The sequence below is a fragment of the Anolis sagrei genome, chromosome 5 (assembly GCF_037176765.1).
Source record: "Anolis sagrei isolate rAnoSag1 chromosome 5, rAnoSag1.mat, whole genome shotgun sequence".
In the NCBI taxonomy this organism is placed as follows: Eukaryota; Metazoa; Chordata; class Lepidosauria; order Squamata; family Dactyloidae; genus Anolis; species Anolis sagrei.
The window spans coordinates 136,986,764-137,006,867 of record NC_090025.1 but is presented as its reverse complement, the minus strand read 5'-3'; the positions used below and the strand labels follow the sequence as shown (position 1 = coordinate 137,006,867).

Below are 20,104 nucleotides of genomic sequence, written 5' to 3'. Positions count from 1 at the left end.
CAGTAATTAATTGAATGGTGTTCATTCATACTATATTTTCCACTAAAGCAATAGAATATTTGTTGTATAGTGGAATGCATATAAAAAAATTGTGATTTACGATTACAGTATTTTTGTTTTTCCACAGGAAATAAGGACAATATAAAATATATTAATATGTTTGGTTTTGTTTATTCAGGTTGCAACAATCTACAGAGATTCAAGTATAGGAAATCAAATAAATATAATAATTGTCAAATTAGTTGTAGTTCACAATGAACAGGTAAGAAAATGCATAAAATTCTTGTGTCAGAATATTTCAATGCAGTACTAGTTTTTAACAAGCAATTTCAAATGAACTTTAAAAATTCAAGAGAACAGGTCTAATTTAATTGGTTTTGGTCCTGTATATATTCATGGGAAAGGAGAGAGCACTATGTAATTCTGGAGAATGGTTTCCATTTGTGGTTTGGAGGTTGTACAGTATCAAATCAGAGATTTTGGGCTACCCTGAAGGCTGAGTCAGGCCCCTTCCACACAGCTAAATGAAATCCCACCTTATCTGCTTTGAACTGGGATATATGGCAATGTGGACTCAGATATTCCAATTCAAAGCAGATATTGTGGGTTATTCTGCCTTGATATTCTAGGTTATATGGCTGTATGGAAGGGCCCTCGGGGAGTCAGTCAGGTTCAACCCCAAATGTGGAGCCTGACTTCCCACCTGCTTGAACGTTGAACCTTTGTTACTGGTTCAGAGGTCTGTTTCCTGTTTCAGAAGGAGTTTAAGGTGTGTCTGTATACTGTGTGTGTTTGAATTTGTATAATAAGGCCTCCTTAACAGAGGAATCCATATTTCAATACAACTCTAGAGTATACTGGGACCAGAAGTCATGTTATTTAATAGTGTTGGGTTGTATCTGTGGCCCCATTTATATAATATCCAGATTACCTGCTTTGAACTGGATTATAGGGCAGTGTAGACTCATATAATCCAGTATAAATCAGATACTGTGGATTATCTGCTTTGATAATCTGGATTATATGGCAGTGTAGAAGGGGCCTCAAACTGTCCTGCCAGGAACTATCCACCATGATAGTAAGGGACTCTTTATGTTTGGGGATTCATAAAGACATGTAGCATTGGAATCAGTCCTGTAGCCAGGATTTCAATTCGGGGGGGGGGGGGCTGAGTCTGAGTGAAAGAGGGTCTACCCTAGCAAACCTTTTGTATCGTTACCCCAGTACCCCCATGCATATGGGATGTATTGAGAATGGTGATCAGATCATGATATGAATAAACATAACAGTTTAAATAATGCACCAGTAAGGCCTTTTCGCGAACCACCATTTCGGGAGGGGGGGCTGAGACCCCTTGAGCCCCCCCCCCCCCCCCCCGGCTACATGCCTGATTGGAATATATCTTTTCTCTAGTATATATTTTCAAAATATTTACTGTTGCCCTCTCTGTTTTGTCTTGATCCTACTTGCAAAGGAAGGACCAGCTATCAGTTTTAATGCAGCCACCACTCTTCGCAATTTTTGTTTATGGCAACAAGCACAAAACATTCTTGATGACAGTCATCCTTCTCATCATGACACTGCTGTTCTCATCACTAGGTATAGTACCTGGTATCATTCAATATCAGTTCTCTTTGCTGTCTGAAATTGGGCCTGCCCTTTAACACTGTCAGGAAGAGGAGAAGCTTCTGCTTGGGACTGTAATCAGTGACTAAGAGTGTCCCATTCCTTCACTTCATTCTCCCGCTCAAAGCATAAATGCTATTAAAATCACCTGCTGTTCTGACCAGCTCCACCTGCAAGGTCATCTTGGAGAAAGGGATGGAGGGAACTCCTCTAGAGTCTGGGGCAGGGAGGAAGAGGTGCAATGGTTTACCTGCTATCTTGTTGGATGGGATAGTGGGTTCAAGAGGGAAGGTGGATCCTATGTTTTAAAAAATCAAACTGCTCAGACCTGTGAGATTTGTGACCCATTATTTCAGTGCTCTGATTTCTGCTGAATTTCTATCTTCTACACAAGAGTCGAAGATACAAGGACTATGTTACCTTTTATCACGTGACTGCCCTAATCTCAATGTGCTGATATGGCTGCAAATATATAGCAAAATTGAGACTAGGGTGCTCACATGAAAAAAAAAATTTCAGGGTGTAAGGATTATGTTTATGTTGGCACTGAGATAGGATGGGATATAAATGCCCTAAATAAATAAATAAATAAATAAATAAATAAATAAATGTAAGATGAAACATATCCAGAGAAGGATGCTTAAAGATATAGAAACCAAGCCATATGTGGATGGTTTTAGGGAGTTGGTATGTGTAGAATTTAATAATCTAAGAGAATATTGAAAGGTGATATGATAATCATTGTTAAATATATGAAGTGATGCCATGTAGAAGATGAGATGAGTTTATTTTCTGGTGCTCGTAGGACATAAATCCATGAACCCAAATGGCAAGAAAGGAGGTTCCACCTGAACATTAGGAAGAATTCCTTTATTGTAAGAACTATTTGGCAGTGGAATAGACTACTTCAGGGGGTTGGATGGGCATCCTTCTTTGGATGACTTTAAATAGAGGATAAGCAGGCTTCATTCAGAAATAAATACTTGTTATAATTGCATGGAAGGGACCTTGTGGTCCTTCCAGTTTTGAGATACAATTATTTATTATTCTTTAACATAACTAATTTTGTGTAGCCAATTTTACCCTATTATTTGAAAACAATAGCAAATGGTTTACTGAAAGCCTTTATTTCTTTAAGGGAAGATATCTGCAGGGCAAGAGAGAAGTGTGATACCTTAGGTAAGTTGAAGTAACAAGGCTATGATACTATTAAAATCATATTGTAATTTTATATTGGGCTTTTATCATGTAAATTAATCTGGCCATTTATATTGCTTTGTAAAATTTTTGCTTCTGAATCTTTGGAGAAAATAATATAGTTGTATTTTATGATAAATATCTGGGGAACATATGTAGACCAATGTTTGTATAGAGAGCACTGCTGATTGTAATACTGTTCATATTTAGATAAAAATTCAATTTTCTAGGTTTAGCTGAATTGGGTACAATGTGTGATCCTCTGCGCAGCTGTTCTATTAGTGAAGAAAATGGATTAAGTGCTGCATTTACAATAGCTCATGAACTTGGACATGTGTAAGTACTTCTTTTCTAAAAGTAAACCTTGCAATTGCCTTACATGATAGCATAAAAGTAGCTTTTTGAGCTTGATTAGAATAAAAGCATGCATTTGTAAGTGCTATGTTTCCACAATGATGTGAACATTGACATATCAGTATGACATGTACAAAACGGACGATTGCTGTGAGCACTTACAACAGCCTTGTAGGCTATCACAAATGAGTCAGCTATATTATAACTCCATCATTTCATATTAAATTATCCATTATAGTAAATGCAACTAAATATTGTTTGAGTTTTTATTCTGAAAAAAAGCATATGAAAGTGTAATCTGAATGAATTGATTTTTTTCTTTTTGTTCTTCACACAACAACAGCAACAACAACAACTTTATTTTTGTACCCTCCCTCCATCTCCCTGAAGGAACTCAGGGTGGCTTACACATGATACAAAGTGCCTAAAATCAACACATAGAATAACAGTATAATACAAAAAGTAAAACCAATCATATATAAAAACAACAATTTAAAAGTTCAGAACAATGTCTAATAACCTATGGTGACAACCACTGTAAGACATGGCCAAACTGTAAACAAGACTAGGGATGGAATAGTACAAATTGCAGCTAAGGGGCAAGGGCATGGGATAAAAGTGCAGTCCTGTGTCATTAATTGCCCGACATACTTTCAAGGCAAAATCCCTGGAAAAAAAAACAGCTGACTTTTAAGCTCCCCTCCTACACATATGTGTTGGGCCACATATACCTATATACTCAAGTATAAGCCTACCTGAATATAAACTGAGGCACATAATTTTACCACAAAAAAACTGGAAAATGTATTGACTCGAGTATAAGCCGAGGGTGGGAAATGCAACAGCTACTAGTAAATTTAAAAATAAAAATAGAAAGCAAAAAATTACATTAATTGGGGCATCAGTAGGTTTGTTTTTGAATATTTACATAAAACTGTAATTTAAGATAAGACTGTCCAACTCTGATTAAATCAATATTCTGTGTAGTTGCCATTTGCAAACTGCCTTGAGTCCCCCCACCTCAGGGTAAAGAAAGGTGGGATATAAATAAGGTAAATAAATAAATATTCTAATCTTCTTCATTGTAAATGTGCTCACATATCCTTCCAATAATCGCCTGTTTATTTTAACTATACATTTTGTGGAAAGTGCTCTGTGTATATGAATAAGGAAAAGTGGGAAAGACTGTCGTTGAGAGAGGAAGGCACGCGTTGCGTCGAGAGAGGAGATGAAGGAGAGCTGGGTGGCTGTGCGGAGAGGTGAGAGTCCTGGCAGGAAGGCGTGGGGCTGAAAGGAGGCCTTCTTTCAGCCCCATGTCTTCTCACCAGGACTCTCACCCGAGTATAAGCTGAAGGGGGCTTTTTCAGCCTAAAAAAGGGGCTGAAAAACTAGACTTATATTCAAATGTATATACCGTAAATCAGTGTTTTGCTTGATTCCTTTGGAGTAATAAAGAAAGTAAACTTGCATACTATTTATTTATTTCACACTATTTCCTCAGAGCTGGGACTCAAGGCAGCTTGTAGCAATTAAAACAAGACACAGTAGAAGTATGCAAATAATTATTGTTAAAGAAGAATAATAATACTTTATTTATAACCTGCTCTCTCTCCCTGAAGGGACTCATAAATAACAAAATGGCAAACATTCAATGCCCAAAAACAAATAGACAATCAAAGCAAAACATAAAATAACATAAATTCAACCCAACTTATAAGCTAACTTCTAATATTTGTATACATACATTTGTCAAATACTGTCCTGAAGTATGGTCTGGAATTCTTGGCCACAATATCACACAAGGGAACTTTTCCAGTATTGGAGAAATCTTCTACATCCCAAATTTCTGGCATGCTGTAGCCAGGCTTAGGTCTCTTTAGGCACCTGGATTCTTCTAGAATGTAGTAATTCACTCCCATCTTTACCAATTCCCTTTTAACGTCTTTTGCTGGTTTTTGACTATACATTGAACAAACTATCTTTGTCCTAAATATCTATAGATGTATAGATTTAATAGCACATAAGCCATATCAAAAAGGAATAAAATTAACTTGCCATTAGAAAGCTAATCTAGCCTCCTATAAAGTGAATTCTAGAACATGGAATAAATAATAACATTGCATAATATTTAAACATGGTTACAAAGTGAGTCCATTTGCTATTGAGATTGTTATAAGGCAATGCTAAACTTCGACATTTTAACATTAAGTCAAGTGGGAATCTACTAAAATACCTGGCAATCTGATTTTAATAGATTCTAAAAACATTTGTTCAGATTATAAAATATCATAGCTTATGTAAAAGTAATGCAAAGACAAGAAATAATATATGCTAATGTATACTCTAATCTGATATTTATAAAACCTAATAAAATAAGATTCTCAGGTCTTTTAGTGTCATAGATGAGTGTTTAGAAAGATCTAAAGACATCCCAATTTTTGTAACCCATGAGGTAGCACCAGCTTTAATTTAGCTAAATTCTTTAGAAAAAAATTGTTTAATTTTGTCTTGGAAATTGTTTGTGTGTTTATTAGGTTTAATATTCCCCATGATGATAGCTTTAAATGTAAAGAAGTTGGAATTAAGCATCAATATCATGTGATGGCCCCAACTTTAAACTACCATTCTAGTCCATGGACTTGGTCAAAATGCAGCCAGAAATACATCACCGAATTTCTAGAGTAAGTACAGGTCAAGTTTATAAGTATTCATATTGCACTGATAGTATATCTCTGATTTCAGAGCCTTTTGGTCTATTTTAAAGAAATTTGTGCTTTTCAAATAAAGAAACTTCAAATAATCTGATTTTAGTGTTGCTGTATACATGGTAAAAGCAATTATTTGTGTTTTAAAGCACAGCTCTGTTTCATTTGAATGTGCGGCTAGTTTATGTCAAGGTGATCCATATATTTCGAAAATTACAACTGACTTCACTGATAGCTCTGCATGAAGAACATTGCTTTAGATTAATGCTTACTCCCAGATTTATTCACAAAGTGATCAGAATTAAGGTATTTTATAAGAGCAATTCTGTTTTTTTAATAAATGTGTTGCAGTACTGGTTATGGGGAATGCCTTCTAGACATACCAAGTGGAAGAATCTATGACTTTCAGTCAGAGTTGCCTGGTTCCCTGTATGATGTAAACAAACAGTGTGAGCTTATGTTTGGTCCTGGCTCTCAAGTATGCCCATACATGGTAAGTTATTTAGAATGATATTTTTAATATTGTTAACAGAATAGTAATCAAATCTTCATCAACCTTCTAAACATGCCACAATATCAAACCTTTATGAAGCTGATGGAATATTTAGAAGTATTAAAATGATTCCTTTTAAATATATGGCTGTGAAGATTTCTCCAGGTGGACAAATCATATAAAATAAGCTAAATACATTAGTAATTATTTATGGAAAGGTTTATGTTCAAGATAAATAAGAATTCTTAAACTCAATTTGTTCAAGAGTAATATTAAAAACTATACATTTTTGCTTGAGACAATGTGTTAAACTGTACTTGACACATTTCAACATTTCATGACCAACCACCCTCCCCACTCTCGAGTCATCAAAGTATCTTTCATAAATGGTTTCCATTAATGTTTCTCACAGTGACCTACAAGAAGGAAGTGCTTTTGTTATTCAAGGACAAAATACGCATAGATAATTTAAGAAATGAGTGGCATAAAATACTTTTAAGATGGTTTCCTCTTTTAAAATATAGAACCCTTTCGTATTACTGTTAGTGGATATTTCAAGGTGAAAATACATCATTCTTTATACATATAATGGAGTATGGTCATGTTTTGTATTCTGATGTCTATGCCCAACTGCAAAGTATATAAACTTCAACATAACCCATACTTTAGCTAAAACTGGGTTCTTACTTTGAATCTTTCCTGATGCCAAATGCCAATTGGGCTGTGCTTCATTTATTTATTATTTATTAATTTACTGTATTTGTATACCACCTTTCTCAGCCTATCGGTGACTCAAGGCGGTTTCCAACAAAACAGTACATATATCATAATACAGATTCAATGTGTCATCCTGATTTTAAATAAAATCATAGAGTTGGATAAGACCACATGGGCCATCAAGTCCAATCCCCTGCCATGCAGGAAAAGCACAATCAAAGCAACCCCAACAGATGGCCATCTAGCCTCTGTTTAACAGCCTCCAAGGAAGGAGCTTCCACTACATTTTGAGGCAGAATTCCACCGTTAAACAGCTCTCAAGGCAGGCATGGGCAAACTTTGGCCCTCCAGGTGTTTCGGACTGCAACTCCCATAATTCCTAACAGCCAATAGGCTTTTAGGAATTGTGAGAGTTGAAGTCGAAAACACCAGGAGGGCCAAAGTTTACCCATGCCTGCCTTAAGGTGAGGAAGTTCTTTGTAATGTTGAAATGGAATCTCCTTTCCTGTCATTTGAACCTATTGCTCCAAGTCCTAGTCTCCAGGGAACCAAAAAACAAACCTGCTCCCTCTTCCTTATGACATTCTTTCAGATATTTAAAAATTGTGATCGTGTCTCTTCTCAACCTTGTCTTCTGCAGGCTAAACTTACCCAGTTTTTTAAGTCGCTCCTCATAGAGCGTGGTCTTCAGACCTTTGATCATTTTAGTTGCCCTCCTCTTGATACATTCCAGCTCGTCAATATCTCTTAAATTGTGGTGCCCAGAATTGGACACAATATGCCAGCTGAGGTCTAACCAAAATAGAATAAAGGGGCACAATTATTTCACTTGATCTAGACACTATACTCCTTTTGATGTGGCATGAAATCAAATTATTGTTTTAGCTGCTGCATCACATTGTTGGCTCATGTTTAACTTGTTGTCTACTAAGACTCCTAGATTTTTTTTCACATGCACTATTTTTGATCTTGGATCAGTGTTACTTATATAACAAAGAAAATCTTGTTTGCTTGGCAGAAACAATGCAAACGCTTGTGGTGTACAAGTGCAGAAGGTGTTCATAAAGGTTGCCGTACACAGCATATGCCACTGGCTGATGGAACGGAATGTGGCCACGGGATGGTAAGATTTCACTTGTACTTCTAACATTTTTCCCCATAGATCCCTACAGTGGCTTCCTGTCTACTCATGGATCCAGGTTATCAACTGAGGGTAAAAGCTGAATTTAAATGGTTCTGAACAATCAATTTCTTCTAAATTTACCTTATCCAAAAAGAGGATAAAAATAGGCAATAGTTGACCAGCACTTCTGGATCCAGAAAGGTCTTTTTTAAAGGTTACATATTACCTTTGTCAGTATGAGTTGTAAGCCCATGGAGGACAGATTGTTCAGGTAACTTCTCTACATTCTCAGGTCAATATTGATGTTGATGTTGATATAATTACTGATACTGATATATGTAGTGATTAATATTGATTCAGTATCACTGCATCAGAGGATGTTTTCAATGCCTCCATAATGACAATCATAGTAAATGATTATGAGTGAATCCGAGAGATTCTATCCTCAAAATTATTATTATAAAATTATCACAGCATAGAGACCCTTGCATTTCATCCTTCCCACTTAACATTACAGGCTCATTCGCTATGAAAATCCTCTGTTGGTTGGTTGGTTGCAAAATGATACAGTGGTAAAGAATGGAACCTGCAATGTAAATACACTTGCAGTTTTCCCCCATATCTTTCAACTGCTCTGTACATTTAGAATAAACCCTCTAGTATTGTTTCTCTTATATTTGTAATTCACTGTTATGCACACTTGAATGCATTGTCTCTCTTGTACGCAGGTAGATTTGAATCAGTCTAGTACAGGCATGGACAAACTTCAGCCCTCCAGGTGTTTTGGACTTCAATTCCCACAATTCCCAACAACCAGTAAGCTTGCTAGGATATATGGCAGTTGGAATCGAAAACACTTGGAGAGCCAAAGTTTGCCCATGGCAGACTTAGTATCAGATTATAGAGCAGTAATGCCACAGTTGATCTTAAGTCCAGGGGAAGTTCATACAGAGTCACTCTCCTAGGAGCTAGAACAGGAGCTGGTTTATGACTTTAATTTACTGGGGGAAATATATTTGCACAGTAGTTCTAGCAGTTAACACTTCATAAAGAATTTTACTGTTAAGTACATTGAAAAAATCTTTAACATGTATACTTGCTTCAGAAATTGCCATAGCAAATTGCAGTAGTAAGATAGTTATGGTAGTTTAGTTTTTTAAAGCACTCTCCTTATTCTTTACTTGGAACTGGGGGCTTTTATTTGCATTGTCTTTGCATAAGACTATATTTTCATGCATTTTTGTTATATAACTAATAAAATAAAATAAATTATCTCTTGAGGCATTGACACCGACTGAAGGGAAAGGGCATAAGAAGAACATCTGGGTTAGGTCTGGTGTATAATTGTTCTACTATGACTTCATCTTATCTCTTCTGTAGGAATGCTGCAGAGCAATAAAAGTTGATACATCTTTATTGAATAAGCCATTAAATTCCAGATGTATACATAGGCTTATTCCAGTTCTATAAGTACTTGTCATGTAGATGCCATATTTTTAGACATTCCAGAAACCTATTTTAAAGTGAGACAAACCTCTTCCTTTTTTATTTCATTTATGTACTCCCAAATCTTTTATTGATTGAGAAAGAGTATACATAGCTCAAACATTGAGTAGTCATTTATTTGATCTTTATTAGCAAATACAAATCTGATAGTTTATACTTTTGTTAAAATATATCTTAGACCAATAAACATTTGATACTTTACTTTTACGTGCATTAAAATATATTCCAGAGCTATTACATTAATTTCAATGTGCCTGTCTTTGCGTTTTCACTCATGATGATGAAGGTGACATCATTTTTTTTTCAAAATCACTGTTCTTGCCACAGTACAAAGGAAACAAATTGCATCAAATAAAGAAACCACTTTGGTATAGTGGTTAGAGTGTTGAATTAGGAACTGGAAGAGCCCAAGTAGTCATTCTGTACTCTCTGAGTACCCATTTAAACAGGCCATATGAATAATTTTGGGAGTTAATAGACTCCATGGCATCCATATGATGCACCGGATCTATTTGCCTTAATGTGGGAGAAAGCTACTTAATACAGCCTTGTCCCACTTACAAAAATTCATAGGATGCTCTGGAGCTTCCCTAGAGCCCCAGAGTTCATCTACATTTTGGGCCAGTATAACAGTTGGACTGTTTCCCATTCAAAAGTTCACACACCCATTCAGACAGCAATCCCACTTTTCCAGGGCTTCGGTACCCTGGGAACAAGAGTGACACTTAACTTCCCCTTGCCGATGTACCCATAATGATGACCATCACCCACAAAACAGGGTTGTCGCTCAGCACCTGTAATGACACTAGTCAGAATGGTGGGTGATCATAGAAGGAAGCAGGAAAAGGGGGGAGCAATTCCTCCTTTTTCCCTCTCATCTCTCATGTCGCTTTATTGCTCTGACTAGTGTCATTACACATCCCAAATGTTGAGCACCACCAATTTCTGACATGATGATTGCCACTAAGGCCAGATCAACAGGGGAAAGGTAAGAGTTGTAGTTCATTAGCACCAAACCAGTTCGTGTGCCTCTGGGCTGTGTGGGCACTATTCAGCCACTGGACCAGCTCAGGTCTGTATATTGTTATAAAGCAACAATGAACTCACAGTATATTGGATTGCTGACCATGTTCCAGAAGCATTCTCTTCTGATGTTTTGCTCATATCTATGGCCAGCATCTCCAGAGATTGTGAAGTCTGTTGGAAACTAGGAAAATCTATGTCTGTGGAATGTCCCGCGTGGGAGAAAGAACTATTGTCTGTTTGAGGCAAGTGGGAATGTTGCAATTTGACACCTTGATTAGCATTGAATAGCCTTGCAGCTTCAACGCCTGACTGTTTCCTGCCCGGGGGAATCCTTTCTTGGGAGGTGTTAGCTGGCCTTGATTTTTTCCTGTCTGGAATTCCCCTGTTTTGAAACTGCAGGCTTTGAAACTGCAAGGCCATTCGATGCTAATCAAGGTGGCCAATTGCAACATTCACACTTACCTAAAACAGAAAAGAGGTTTTTTTCTCTCACCCTGAAAATTCCACAGATATATAAACCTCACTTACCTATTTTCCAACACACCTCACAACCTCTGAGAATGCCTACCACAGATGTGGGTGAAATGTCAGGAGAGAATGCTTCTGGAACATGACCATACAGCCCTGAAAAACTCACAGCAACCCAGTGATTCTGGCCATGAAAGCATTCAATAACACTAGCCATGTGGACTTTGGTGATGCAGATTTGGAGTACCCCATTCTGGATTAGCATAATTGCTTCTTTTTTCGTGTCAGAAGCGACTTGAGAAACTGCTTCTGGCACATCTAGATAATGTTACTACAGATCTTTTTGCAATGCGTCGCCCATGCTTTATATAAACAAATCCTTTAGATACACATGCTTTTTCCATACACTATTGTTGCACACCCTTTGTTACATGGATTGGAAACGTTCCTAAATACTTTGCCTTCTGGCCATGTATTTCAGAATAGCTTGGGACTGATACCTGTGTAATTATGTATGAGGGAAAATACAAGCAAAACTTTTACGTACAGCCAGAACTTCAGCTGTCCCAAATGATAACGGCTAGAAATAGATGCCTTTTGAATTGCTAAACTTTCTGGATAGCTGGCGGAAATGAAAACTTGGCCCACTGGGTGTTTGGCTTTTCAGTTTCTCACATTGTTAATAATTTTCTGAAAGTAACATTTATTTAAAAGTTCTTTTCTTGAGACAATAATCCCATAACAGTGGTTTAATTTTCTTTGACATAAATTCAAGTTCCTGCTTTAGGCTATCAGCTCTGTGCATACAGGATTAGATTTTAAATTGTGGTTTTGTTATGTCTGAGCAGCATTGCCGCCATGGGATTTGTGTAAGCAAAGAAATGGAAAAGCTTCCTGTGGATGGAGAATGGGGATCCTGGGGGCCTTACAGTTCATGTACCAGAACATGTGGAGGTGGTATCAAAAGTACAACCAGACTTTGTAATCGACCCGAGTATGTGTTTATTCTTTTACTTTAAATGCATGTGTAATTAGAGTCTTTTCATATTTTACTTAGCAATTTATTTGAATGCAACAATAAGCCAACAGCATATTTTTATAACTGCAAAACATTTGCTATTCATTTTCCATGCATCTATGTGTCACTCTGTGCATACAAACTCTGTAGTCACTTTAGAGAACTTCTCCAAGCCAGGATTGCTAGGATTAAAACAGGTCTCCTTTTCTCTTAAAGGCTATGTAGAAGAGGGCATTTTACCAGGCATTGTTTATCATACAAGCTCCACCTGGTAAAATCCTACCTTCTACTCCACTGTTTATAGAAGAAGAGCTTTGCCCCTCCCCCCTCCTGTGATTGTCATCATGAGTCAACAAGTAACATACATGCAGTCCTTGTCTTGGATGAATAGGTAATTGGCTGATTCAGTCTCTTATATATCAGAAGCCACACAAGAATTGATTGAGGGTATTCAGATCTAAACAGGCATAGTTGTTTGCTTCTAAGATCTTAAAAGCATGTGGCTCTGTTCTGGATACAGATCTGCCAATAAAACATAGTTGTTTCAGTACTTAAGAACATATGGTCATACAAAGAGCATAATGGGTTGCCTGACTGTTAGGCTGGATCTACATTGCTATACAATCCAATTTCAGAATGCAGATTCATTGCATTAACTGGATGAAATGGCAGTGTAAAAAGGTAAAGGTTTCCCCTTGACATTAAATGTAGTCATGTCTGACTCAGGGGGTGTGCAGTGGGGGTGGGATGGCGGTGCTCATTTCCATTTCTAAGCTGAACAGCCGGTGTTGTCCATAGACACCTCCAAGATCATGTGGCTAGCATGACTGCATGGAGCACCATTGCCTTCCCACCAGAGCAGTGTCTATTGATCTACGAACTGCTGGTTGGCAGAAGCTGGGGCTAACAACAAGAGTTCACCCTGCTTCTCGGTTCGAACCACCAACCTTTTGATCAGTAAGTTCAGCAGCTCAGCAGTTTAACCTGCTGCACGACCAGGGGCTTCCTAAATGACAGTGTAGACTCATATAATCCAGCGCAGTGCAGTTTATCTGCATTCTGAATCTGGATTGTATGGCATTGTAGATACAGCCTCAAGGGGAGAATTTGTGGATATTCTGTGACCTAAGTACAAGTGAACCAAATTCTGCATTCACTCCATGTATCGTTTACATTTAAACTTTGTAGAGTGGATAAACTGCAAACATAGGATAATGCAATGGTTTCTGAGAATTCCTGATAGCACAATAAAGGCATTTATTCTTTCTTTCCATTCCTTTTGTAGTGGCTTAAATAGCTTTTCCCAAAATGCTGTTTCGTTGAGTATTATTTTTATTTTTTTACTTATTGTGAACCAGCCTGGAAAATGTTTCACTGAAAGTGGAACAAAATGTTTAAAATAAACAAAACATCAATGTCATTTAGTTGTAAAAAGAAACTTCCTTGTGTCTGGACAGAAACCAGTTACTGAAATGATAGCAGCAAGATAATTTGGCATGATTTTAATAGAAATGTCTGAATGCCTGTAGTGAACGTGATTAAAATATAATTTTTAACTAGGCCAAAACATGGAGGAAAGTACTGTGTGGGCCGCAGGATGAAGTTTCGCTCATGTAACACTGATACTTGTCCTAAAGGCAGAAAAGATTTTCGAGAGCAACAATGTTCAGAGTTTGATGGTAAACATTTCAACATCAATGGATTGACATCTACTGTACGCTGGCTTCCAAAATATAATGGCAGTAAGTAATTGGAAATGGTCTTTCACGGCTGAATAGTAATTTATTTTTGCAGTGCTTCATAAGTGACAAAAGTATACCTTTTTTTGTTCTGACAGTTTCCATGAAGGATCGCTGTAAGCTTTTTTGCCGAGTTTCTGGAACAACATCCTACTATCAGCTGAAAGATAGAGTTGTTGATGGTACTCCATGTGGAATAGACACTCATGATATATGTGTCCAAGGCTTATGCAGGGTAATCCATTTTATATTGCTGGTTTTATATGAAACAACACAAAGTATGTTGAAGTATGTCACCAAAATGGAAAGGGATAAAGGAATGCACATTTGACAAAGGAGAACAGACAGTCCAAAATGCAGAAACTTGTTTCACCTCCCATTTACCAGTTCATAATTGGATGCTCCTAACTGATGATGTTCAGTCTTCACTGATCGTTCATGCACCAGTTTTAGCAGCCGTCTGAATCTAATGCAGAGTATATAGTTATCGTATAATACTCTTTATTTATAAGGGACCACAGTAGCGCAGTGGGTTAAACTGCTATCTGCAGGAAATCTGCTGACCAGAGAGATAGCCGTTCAAATTTGCAAGTCAAGGTGAGTTCCCACTGTCAGCCCTAGCTTTTGCCAACCTAGCAGTTCATAAGCATGTATGGTGAGTAGAGCAATAGGCACTGCCTCAGCAGGAAGGTCAAAGGGCATCCCATGCAGACATGCAGACATGTCAGAGATGTCTACGGACAACAGGCTCCTTGGCATGGAAAATGGAACAAGAGCACTTCCCCATGGCCGGAGTTGAGCATCACCTCCAGATGCCACAGATGGAAGGGGAAGCCATTTACCTGTGTTTGTGTATTGCATGTCATTTATTCACTGTGTAAAAGGCATTGAATGTTTGCCTTATATGTGTATACTGTAATCTACTCTGAGTCTCTCCGAGGAGATAAAGTGGAATATAAATAAAGTGTATTGTATAGTTGTACAATTGTGTATTGTACAGAAAGGAAGCTGGGAATAAGGTGGGCCAATTTATTTATTTAGAACCTTTATATACCGGTCTTCTCACCTCTAGAGAGGGACTCAGGCTGGTTTACAACATGATTCAAAGACAGTAGTTTAAAACATCACACCATAAAACACATTAATACATAAAATACATTAAAAGCAATCATATAATTACATAAAGCCAAATCATCCAAAGGATATCGCAATTCATTACCACCCGTCCATTACCAAATGTCCAACTTGAAATATTTTAAATGGTTCTTTGTGGACAACAGGAAACTACTGCAGTTTCAAACAAAGAAGAGGTTCTAAAACTGCATTAGGGCAATTCCAGGAGATGCCAGACCCTTCTGAAAAGTTTCTTCTATGAAGACCATTTAAAAAATCAGACTTAAGTTTTCAAGACATTAGGAATGCTGGGATAGGAATATAAGAGAAGACCTGGACATGCCAGGAAAGCAGGGGATTCTCAGAGGTGGACCCTGTAGTAACCTACGGATGTGAGAGCTGGACCTTAGGGAAGGCTGAGCGAAGGAAGATCGATGCTTTTGAGCTGTGGTGTTGGAGGAAAGTTCTGAGAGTGCCTTGGACTGCGAGAAGATCCAACCAGTCCATCCTCCAGGAAATAAAGCCCGGCTGCTCACTGGAAGGAAGGATACTAGAGACAAAGTTGAAGTACAGGGTTAGTCAAAATGCATAGGCCAATCAGCCATTCAATTGAATGGCTTATTGGCCTATGCATTTTGACTAACCCTGTACTTTGGCCACATCATGAGGAGACAGCAAAGCCTAGAGAAGACAATTATGCTGGGGAAACTGGAAGGCAAAAGGAAGAGGGGCCGACCAAGGGCAAGATGGATGGATGGCATCCTTGAAGTGACTGGACTGACCTTGAAGGAGCTGGGGGCGGTGACGGCCGACAGGGAGCTGTGGCGTGGGCTGGTCCATGAGGTCACGAAGAGTCGGAGACGACTGAACGAATGAACAACAACATCATCAAGGAAAGCTTTTGGAGTTGTAGGAAGGAACCATCAGGGGTTGTCGATACCATTTGAAATACCTCATCCAAAGAGATGGTTAAGCAGACTAGATCCAAGCTTTGCAGGTATGGGGAATATTTAAGAAGATGTGTAAGGCTAGTTTTCAAAATCAAGCCACGTTGTGCAGGCAGAGGATCCTCCACATTGGCCTGCATCAGGTAAAAGCTGAAAAGCTGAGGGAATTTGAGTGAAGGGAGGCTGAAGTTGAAGGCATCAGTAATTTTCAGTCGGATATCGTCACCTTGCGCTGGGGGAAAAAAGTAACTCTCAGATGTTTAAGTTTCTGGCAATCCTTCAGTAGAGTAATAATAATCCTTCAGTAGAGTAATAATAAGTTTCTGGCAATCCTTCAGTAGACTAATATTCTCAGGCCAAGCCTGAGAATATTAGTCTACATCATAAACTTTGTAGTGGAATTCAAATTTTGGGATTCTCATTATTTTGAAAAATCTGCTTTTACTAACTAGCAATGTTGGTTTTTTATTGAAGCATAATGCCATTTTTTTCTGTCTAGCTATCTAACTTTTGTATTTATGGCTCACCTATTCTCCTACTGGGATTCAAGGTGGCCCTAAACTAGGATTCAGGGTGTACTCAATTTTCCACTGGAAGGGCTGTTAAGTGAATGATTATTTTTCTGAATTTAAATGAGAAATTTGAACTAAACGGAATACTGTTATGACATTGAAATATTTTAATTTATTTGTTTAGCAAGCCGGTTGTGATCATGTCTTAAATTCGAAGGCAAAAAGAGATAAATGTGGCATCTGTGGTGGTGACAATTCATCTTGTAGGACTCTTACTGGTACTTTCAACAGTGCACATTATGGTATGTTTTCTCACAGATACCCCCCTCTCTGTCCTTCCTTGTGTTTATTCTGGCATTAATCAGAGTGGTTTGATTGATCTAAAAGGCTACATCTAAAACAAAAACATCCTGCTTTAGTGCATGGAGTTTTGGAACAAGATACCTGAACAATAAACATTATGATGCAGCCTTCATGATTTATACTTTTTGTGTAGTCCCCCGTGTTTTTCAAACAATACACTCTGCCATTTCAAAAGTGAAAATTAAGTTTTAATTTTAAATAGGATTTTTTTCATTCCTAAATGGTTTTCACATTGCTAGACAGTTTTTGTTTAATTTTTTTGTTTAAAAAAATCTTATCTTGCCAGCTGAATTTAGCTTACTTTTATTTTCCATTCCAACCTTATGTGGAATGCTTTTAGTACATTATAGACAAACTTTATGTGGTAGAATATAGTTTAGGTTTTTCGGATCTTCTCTGTTGAATTAACAAGTTGATGCAACTTATTACATACTGATGATGTATATATCTTTTAGGAGATAGTCATAGGAGGTTTATGATACTGATTCATAATGCTTTCAGTTAATGTACACTATAATGAGTAAATCCACTCTGTAAAATTAGTACGGTTTTTCACCACTTTAACTACTATGGCCTAATGCTATGATATCAGGATCTTTAACTTTCTCTGTACGCTCAATCCATGACTGATACCGAATGAGAAACTCCCTCCTGCGCACACAGAAGACTGGGCAACTTGGAAGGTGCTGAACAGACTGCGCTCCGGCACCACGAGATGCAGAAACAACCTTAAAAAATGGGACCACAAAGTGGGCCCACAACATAAAAGTGTGGAGAAGAGCAAGCCACAGACCATCTACTGTAATGCACTCTGAGCCCTGCCATGTGCACACCTTTTTACAGCAACACCAGAGGCACTTCAAGTGGCCAGCTTCTGATCAAAGGACATTTAGTATAATGCCAAGTTTTTAACCCTCAATTTGCTTCTGACACAATAAATAAATTAAAATAAATAAATAAAACTTTCTCTGTCAAAAAGTGCTGGTGCCTCACCAAACTACAACTCCCAAGCATTGAGCCCTGACAGTTAAAGTGGTGTCAAACTGTATTAATTTTACAGTTTGAAATGCAGAAACCACCATAGAAAGTTGGAAGGGTTTTTTCTGTTTGGCAGTTCTACAAAAATGATAGGAAGATTACCACTCAGGTAAACATCAGCTATCAAGAAGGAATGTATTCCTATGCTTTTATGAAGGTTCACAACAAAAATTATGTGACTTTTTGTTATGTTGAAAACCATCATTGTTCTCAGAGAAAGTCGGAATAGTGTAAGATGTGGGGTTGAGTGTAAAAGTAAATAATTACCCCAGAGCAATCACTGCCCTTTCTCCTTTTTAAATGCTAGTAGAATTCCACAAAACCCAAATTGGGGGCCAAATATTAACTATTGTACAGTGAATGTATGGATTAATGGATAGTTTTTCTTCCTTGAAAGTCGGTATCATTTTTACTCTTATATGAGACAAAAAATAGTTTCACACAGTTTTTTTAACTTGCAAAAATAATCACCCATAGTTTTCATTTATATATAACTGTTTTGCAGGATATAACATTGTAGTAAAAATTCCCATAGGAGCAACAAACCTTGATATACATCAGCACAGCTTTTCGGGGAATCCAGAAGATGACAATTATCTTGGTAAACATTTTGGTTAAATAAGTGCTGGTCATAATTTTCTATCAGAAATGAAGGCAATCTAGCATTTGTGAAATATCAGTGGTAAGACACAGATAGGTATAATAAAGCTTTTTGACTTGCTTAATTTCATTTCAGATTATTTTCTCTTAAACATAGATGATATAATTTTACAATTATATTAATCTTTAATTAAAAAATAAAATTCTCTTAGTAATAATTTTGAGCCCCTTTAACATGTTAAAAGAGCTGGGCAAATGAAATCCCAGGTGCTCTAAGCATAGGATATGTGGCAGCTATTCACCATTGCTTCAGAAAATAATGTTTTTTCGTACTGCTGTTTTTGTATGCAAACATTTGTACATAAATAATCACAAATGAAATGAAGTGAATGGTTAATTGACATCAAAAACGCTGTTTCTTTAAAGAGGTCTCTATGGAAAATGTTAGTTATCTGTGAGCATGTTTCACGTGAAATCAGACAGAAGATATGCTGATGGTTGTTGTCTCTGTCAACATTCTTATAGCACTATCCGATACTCAGGGGAATTTCTTCCTGAATGGAAATTTTGTTGTCAGCCTGTCTAAGAAAGAAATCAGCAAGTATGGAGCTAATTTTGAGTATAGTGGTTCAAATAACACAGTGGAGAGAATAAACAGTACTGGCCGGCTTGAAGTGGACATTATCTTGCAGGTGAATTTTTAACATCTAATAAATGACTAGTGATTTTTATTTGTCAAACACAAGAAATAAGGGGAAATTTACAGAAAGCTTATTGTTATCTCTGCTTAGGTGTTGTGTGTAGGTAACTTGTATAATCCTGATGTCCGCTATTCATTCAGTATTCCTGTAGAAGAGGGAATTGATCTATTTACTTGGGACCCATATGGCCTTTGGCAGGATTGCAGCAAAATGTGTCAAGGTATTGTCATTCTCTTTTTGATATTATATTTAAGTTAGTACAAAAGCTCTTTTTTGCATGTTACTGTTTACTGTGGCAGTGTATATGCGAATGAAAAAATGTTTTGTATAGATCAACTGGTACAAACCGGGCTTTAGCATATCAGATTAATTACCAAGCTGCAATAAATCTTGCCAACCGGAAGATTGATAGTTCAAAGCCCGAGTCAGGGTGAGTGCCCGACCTTTAGCTCATCTTCCAACCTAGCAGTTGAAAACAAATGTGAGTCGATAAATAGGAATCACATTAAAGCGGGGAGGTATTTTAGGCACAAAGTTTTGATCAGAAAAGGATGAAGTTTACGAACAAAGAAAGCTCTTCGGCAAGGAGATAGAGCAACAGCACTCTCCTGTAGCTGGAATCGAGCGCAGCCTCCAAAAGATACTGAAATATGGGAGAGCCTATTATATACCTCTAACTGCTGTCTGTCTTGTCATTGTATAATTGGCATTGAATGTTTGCCGTATATGTGTTCAGTGATTCGCCCAATGTCTCCTTCGGGGTGAGAAGGGCAGAATATAAATACTTCAAACAAATAAATAAACAAAATTAATTATTATCTTCTTCGGTGAAAAATATATGATTACAATGCCCCCCCC

General features: G+C 37.4%; 1 protein-coding gene across 3 annotated transcripts in view; it reads left to right on the top strand.

Moving 5' to 3' along the window:
• The window catches only part of ADAMTS20 (ADAM metallopeptidase with thrombospondin type 1 motif 20), an 83,208-nt gene that overhangs the window by 24,688 nt on the left and 38,416 nt on the right, over positions 1-20,104 (top strand). For 2 of the 3 annotated variants that reach the window (XM_060777580.2, XM_060777581.2), the window contains exons 5-18: positions 179-262; positions 1,475-1,599; positions 2,765-2,805; positions 3,054-3,159; positions 5,712-5,858; positions 6,234-6,375; positions 8,111-8,215; positions 12,064-12,209; positions 13,794-13,975; positions 14,071-14,207; positions 16,729-16,846; positions 18,451-18,546; positions 19,071-19,237; positions 19,337-19,466. In XM_060777580.2, coding sequence (XP_060633563.2) covers positions 179-262; positions 1,475-1,599; positions 2,765-2,805; positions 3,054-3,159; positions 5,712-5,858; positions 6,234-6,375; positions 8,111-8,215; positions 12,064-12,209; positions 13,794-13,975; positions 14,071-14,207; positions 16,729-16,846; positions 18,451-18,546; positions 19,071-19,237; positions 19,337-19,466 — 1,726 coding nt within the window. Of the gene's footprint in view, positions 1-178; positions 263-1,474; positions 1,600-2,764; positions 2,806-3,053; positions 3,160-5,711; positions 5,859-6,233; positions 6,376-8,110; positions 8,216-12,063; positions 12,210-13,793; positions 13,976-14,070; positions 14,208-16,728; positions 16,847-18,450; positions 18,547-19,070; positions 19,238-19,336; positions 19,467-20,104 lie in introns of those variants that run through there. The other variant, XM_060777582.2, reaches the window with a different exon arrangement.